General features: G+C 31.7%; 1 protein-coding gene and 1 pseudogene across 1 annotated transcript; both read left to right on the forward strand.

The window, feature by feature from the left end:
* The first annotated feature begins 301 nt into the window (after positions 1-301).
* Positions 302-2,718, forward strand: LOC111878922 (uncharacterized; annotated as a pseudogene).
* A 558-nt stretch (positions 2,719-3,276) lies between these two features.
* LOC111878921 (4-hydroxy-tetrahydrodipicolinate reductase 2, chloroplastic) lies at positions 3,277-4,749 on the forward strand (the record flags this gene model as incomplete). The annotated part of the gene is given in 8 exon segments (XM_052767908.1): positions 3,277-3,343; positions 3,435-3,568; positions 3,622-3,696; positions 3,801-3,902; positions 4,235-4,296; positions 4,298-4,327; positions 4,424-4,511; positions 4,681-4,749. Coding segments are annotated over 8 exon segments (627 nt in total), but the record flags the coding sequence as incomplete, so codon positions are not given.
* Between the last annotated feature and the right edge of the window lie 1,357 nt (positions 4,750-6,106).

The following is a 6,106-nucleotide window of genomic DNA, read 5'->3' on the forward strand; positions in this document are numbered from 1 at the left end:
CAAGAACAGAAGAGGAACACAAACGTCATAAACTGTGGTTTTGTGGCTTTTATGAATCGTGCAGATGGACAAGCTGCAAAAGATGAAATGCAAGGTTAAACAAAGTAAACCCTTTTAACTCTTCGTTTGTTTATATTTATACTTATATTAAGAAAATTAATGATGTTATTTATTGTTGCAGGGGTGATTGTTTATGATTATGAATTGAATATTGGGTGGGGAAAATTGGTTTCCCTCCCTTCTCAATCACTCCCTGCTTCTCCTCCAGGACAAATGGCCATCGGGAGTAAAGAGGTATGCGATGTTTTTATATTTTATAAATTTAGTATTAGTGTAAAATGTAAATACATGTTTTAATGGTTGAAAACAGTATCCGATTAGAATATTCTTTTTGTTTTTGGTTTTGTTTTGTAGGGTGCCACTGTAATCTTGTCTGGTCCATCTGGTCCTCCTGTTACTTCTGTCCCAAGTCAGAATTCTGAGTCGGTAGGTTGACTTTTATATGTTTTTGTCATTTTTTTCATCCTGTGTTTATGTATTGACATTTTTAACCTTGGTGCTTAGGTTCTTACTCCCAATGTACCAGATGATAAAGTTCTTACTGGAAGTAACTCAGATTTGGGATATGATTATGGAAAGTTCTATGCATTGGATGGAGCTACCCATGTGACATGTGGAGTATTGGCTGCATACTTGTTGAATAATTTACAGTTTGTTTTCTTTACCAGAGCATATGGTTTAGAGAGCCAAGTAAGATCAGACCGATTTTGGTAAAAAAAAAGTTCAATATAATTATTGAAATATGATTTTGTTCTTTCTACACAATCTTAATTTAAAAATAGCTACAACTAATTAATTAACTCATGCACTTACAAGCAAATAAAGACGACAACTCACTGGGAAGTTGACGTCGATGTTGATCTTTTTCACGCAAGTTCTAGAGCTAATAGGCTCGTTGGTGGACTTTACAAGCAAATATGATTTTGTTCTATCTATTTAGATCTTAAACATGTTGCTTTAAGAATCTCGCCAGAATATACATCTGAAGAAGTAGATAGTGCGATTTTGTTTTTTTCCCACATAGACACTGTCTTCTCAGCGTAAGTTTCTTCCATTTATGATTTACCTCTTATTCTTTTAATCAACTTCAAAATGAAAATGGAGTCTTATGTTTATAAAGGGAAGGAGCTACTGACTGCAGTTCTTGTGCAGCTGTTATGTTAGAGCTTGCTCAAGGAATCTCCCAATGGGCTCTTGGTTTCAAGAACTCTGTTATTTTCTTGTTTAACACTGGGGAAGAAGAAGGCTTAAATGGAGCCCATAAATTTATTACTCAGGTGTTTCTCTCTTACCGTTATTTTTAATCATGTGATTAAGTTATAACTTAACTTATAAAATCTTTACAGCATCCATGGAGTAGAAGTATACATATGGCTATAGACTTGGAAGCCATGGGCGATGGTGGAGCATCTGCTATTTTTCAGGTCGTGTTTAATGAGATTCCTTTTTAAAAAAATTTAATTTTCTTAATTAATTTATCAATTGTCACTTAATTTTGACAGGCGGGTCCGAACCCATGGGTGATTGAAAACTATGCATTGGTAGCAAAATACCCCTCTGGTCAAATTCTTGCTCAGGTGATATTCCTTTTTTAAACTATATAAAATGTTAGTTTTCTTTTTATTTATTTTATCTCAAATTCATGGTTTTTTTGTTCGATTTTTATTTAGTGGTGCAGGATCTTTTTACATCAGGTGTCATAAAATCTGCTACTGATTTTCAAGTTTACAAAAAGGTTGCTGGTCTTTCAGGTCTTGACTTTGCTTATGCAGACAATACAACTGTATATCACATAAAGGTATTCTTGAATTTCAAATCATTATTATTATAAATAACTTCTCAAATATTATATCAAATTAAAAGTAATAAACTTTTGCAGAATGACAAGTTGAAACTTTTAAAACCGGGTTCCCTTGTACACCTTGGAGAAAACGTGCTTGCTTTTCTTCTTCACTCTGCTTCATCTTCTCAACTCACTAAAATGGCATCCAATAACAAAAATCAACATGATCCCGCCATATATTTTGACATTTTGGTACATTTAATTTAACTTTAATCAATATTCAATAGTAAATGATTAAATCTTTATATATTAATTTTGACGTGATGATTCAGGGAACATACATGGTTGTCTTTAAACAAAGTTTAGCCAACATGTTATACAACTCAGTGATAATGTAATCCATGATGATATGGGGTACATCCGTTATGATGGGTGGCTCAACATCTGGAATCTCATTATCCTTATCATTTTTTAGCATCCTGCTTATGTGGATATTCTCTTTAAGTTTATCAATTGGTGTTGCCTTCATTCTACCCTTCATATCATCATCTCCAGTTCCCTTTAATTCAAATCCATGGCTAGTTGGAGGTTTATTAATTTCCCCTGCTTTCCTCAGGGCTTTGACTGGTCAACATATTGGTTATCTTATATTACAAAAATATATATCCAAAAAAATGGAGAATCTTTCTCTTTCTCTTTCTCATATGGTGAAACAAGATTGGGCCAAATTAGAAGCTGAAAGGTGGTTATATAAAAGTGGTTTATTGCAATGGCTTATTATTCTTGTTGTGGGGCATTATTTTAAAGTTGGATCTTCCTATTTTGCCCTTGTATGGCTTGTGTCCCCAGCTTTTGCTTGCAAGTGCATGAGTTAATTAATTAGCTGTAGCTATTTTTAAGTTAAGGTTATTGCAGCCAAGGTGCAGAAAAATACTTCAGAAGATCAAAATTAAAGTGGCCAAATGGTGCGGTTTCTTGGGAGAGTATTAGAGCAGTGCGGTCTCTTTGATATCGATATCTTCAAGTCGTCTTCACCATCAGACCACATTAGTTCTCCCCTTGTTAAGCGTGTGGCTCGAAATGCTTCTCCCCCATGGCGCCAAGATCATAAAGATGGTCATTATGTGTTTGCACTGGGAGATAATCTAACTTTCCTTCACCACCATCAAAGAAACTTCATTTTCTTGATTGCATAGTTGCTACTAATATAATACAAATCAATAGGAAACAGTGGTTTTTTACTCTTTATTTATAGACACTCACAATACTTATGTTTGTTGACTTGTATTTTTGGATATATATATATATATATATATATATATATATATATATATATGTTTGATACTGACTAATTATTTTCTTCCTTTGTTTGATTGCGTGACTTGCATATACGATTTGGTTGGATTAGCTTTTTCCAACATCCTACTTGAACAACATCTCTACTTGAACAACATCCAGATCTCATCATTGTAGATTTCACTGTACCTAATGTTGTAAATGGTAAATGTGTAATTTTGTGTTATACAGAGATATCAAATCATTTACATGCTATCATATTGGTTTATTGAATTCACCACGTTATGTTATGCAGATAATGACGAATTGTATTGTAAAACTGGAGTGCCTTTTGTGATGGGAACTACTAGTGGAGATAGGGATCTTTTGTATAAAACTGTGGAGGAAGCAAAGCTTTATGCAGTCATATCTCCTCAAATGGGAAAACAGGTGAATTTTTTAAAAAAAATCGGATGTTTAATCTCTTCTCATTTATTTTTTAGGCTGTGGCATTTCTTACAGCTATGGACATAATGTCCAAGCAATTTCCTAGAGCATTCTCTGGATATACCCTAGAGGTGCCGTTTCTTTTTACATATTTATCCTCTTTTATTTTCCCAAACATACCTTTAATTTCTTAAATAGTTTTTTAAACATCATTTTTGTTTTTGAAACCAAACAGGTGTTGGAATCTCATCAATCAACAAAGCTGGACACATCTGGAACAGCAAAAGCCGTCATCTCATGTTTCCAGAAACTTGGAGTTTCCTTTGACATAGATGAGGTATTAGGAGGGCATTTACGTCTTTTGTACATATGAGAGATAAAAATTGCAAATTTATTCACATCAACATCTATCCCAGTCACAGTCCACCAAACGCAGGACAACATGCTATGTTCTGTCATGTCATCTCCAGTAACCATGTCATGTCATCTCCAGTAACCAGAACTACAAATTAATATATTCATATTCATATTCATATTCATATTATTATTATTATTATTATTATTATTATTATTATTATTATTATTATTATTATTATTATTATTATTATTATTATTATTATTATTATTATTATTATTATTATTTTGAATTATCTTTCAACATGAAATCAGGTACAACTGATACGAGATCCAAAACAATAGATTGAATTGGTTTGTGTTTCAGAGGAGCATCTTAATGTATCATCTCACATCTCCTGATAGAACGTAAGCTTTTTATTTTTGATTCATATTATAATCAACTAATTGATTTTGAATATTTCTCTATGAAAAATCTTAATTTATTGTTATTATTATTTGTAGAGTTTCATTTGAGTTTCAACACAATTTTTGTGGGAGATCAATTTATGCAGAGGGTGCTATTGATGCTACACTTTTTCTCGCTAAGAAGGTGCTAATTTTTATTTTTATTTTATTTTTCTAAATAATCTTCATACATTTAACTAATGTTAATTTCTAAAAAAAAGAATTACAAAAAGTTTGTAACAAAATAATGGTAATTGATAACAATGTAATATTTGTTACATAAATCATGTAATAATATATTGAAATAAATGTAGATACAATCAAAAGCAGATAAGAAGATATATGACATGATTGATGTGTTGCGTGAGGGTAGCATGCGTTGAGAGATGATAATAAGATTATGAGTTTATTAGATGAGGTTTTAGGCATAAATGATCTCCAGCAAGGGTTAGGTACTCTAGAACATTGTGCTCTTCAAATAGCCACAAATATTCCATCACTACATCAGCAATCCCCTGTAACAAATTGAACACAAAATAGTTTCATGACATTTTTACCCTTTTTGAAATCACATATACATCTATTGACCAGCAAGGACTTCAACAAACCCTTCGTTCTTGTGCTACCCATGTTGCTTGCATAAGCACATGACAGGTGGTGATTGAGTGAGCAGAGTTGAACTGTGTAAGAACATAAATCTTTTTATATTTTTCTTTTTGTTCTGATACTATTTTTCAATTTGGCAGAAGTTTGACTCGGTCAAACCTGAGATTGCATCATTGGGTCTTGGAGGAAGAGAGGTGACAATTAAAGATCCGATAACTAGTATTCATGCTTTGTAAGTTATAATCTATCTGAATTTTTTTAAAAGTATTTGATAAAATGTAATAATATTTTGTCTCCTAATAATTTCTCCAGCCTTTGCTAATCCAATGTCGCTTGTTTAATTAGGGTTTTGCTGTAAAAGGCACTCTTCTTGTCAATAAGAGGGTAAAATTTGTGATATTTCTTGCAACACTTATGCCATGATGACTCCTTGTCCAAAGTTGGTATTTATTTTAATTACAACAATTTGCTTTTTGAGATGCTTAATAATGAAAATTGAAATATACCATTTGATTAATTTAGGTGAAAGTATGTTGCATGTGATGTATTGTTACTTGTTAGTTTACATTGAATCCTTTGTTTGAACTTGAGGAACTGTTTTAATGGTAATTCATTGCAGAATTACATTTAGGGGGGATTCTCATTAATTTAATCATACATGAAAGAAGGTCATACATACATACATAAATGGTTTTAGAAAGAAGGTCATACATACATGCATAGAATAGAATAGAAAGTGTTGATCTTTTTGTTTTAGAAAGAAGGTCATAGATACATACATATAATTGTTTTGTTTTATCTTCTTCTTAATGTATAAATGGTTTTATAAAGAAGGTCATACATAAATACATACATACATAGAATAGAAAGTGTTGCTTTTTTTTTTTTGTAGAAAGTAGCACTATTTCACTCTTTCATATTAACTTTTATAATCTACATGTGTATTAAATTTTAATATTTTATAGAGGTATGGGTTGTATTGAAACTTGGATTCTTGGAAAAAGGTATGTTACTACGTGTGTATTAAATTTTAATATTTTATAACATAAAATTGATGATGCTTGAAGCCTTTCTGAGTACTAATGTGTTGATGATGAAAACAGGTGTTATGTGGAAACAGAAGCATAACAATAA

Source organism: Lactuca sativa, chromosome 9 (assembly GCF_002870075.4).
Source record: "Lactuca sativa cultivar Salinas chromosome 9, Lsat_Salinas_v11, whole genome shotgun sequence".
In the NCBI taxonomy this organism is placed as follows: Eukaryota; Viridiplantae; Streptophyta; class Magnoliopsida; order Asterales; family Asteraceae; genus Lactuca; species Lactuca sativa.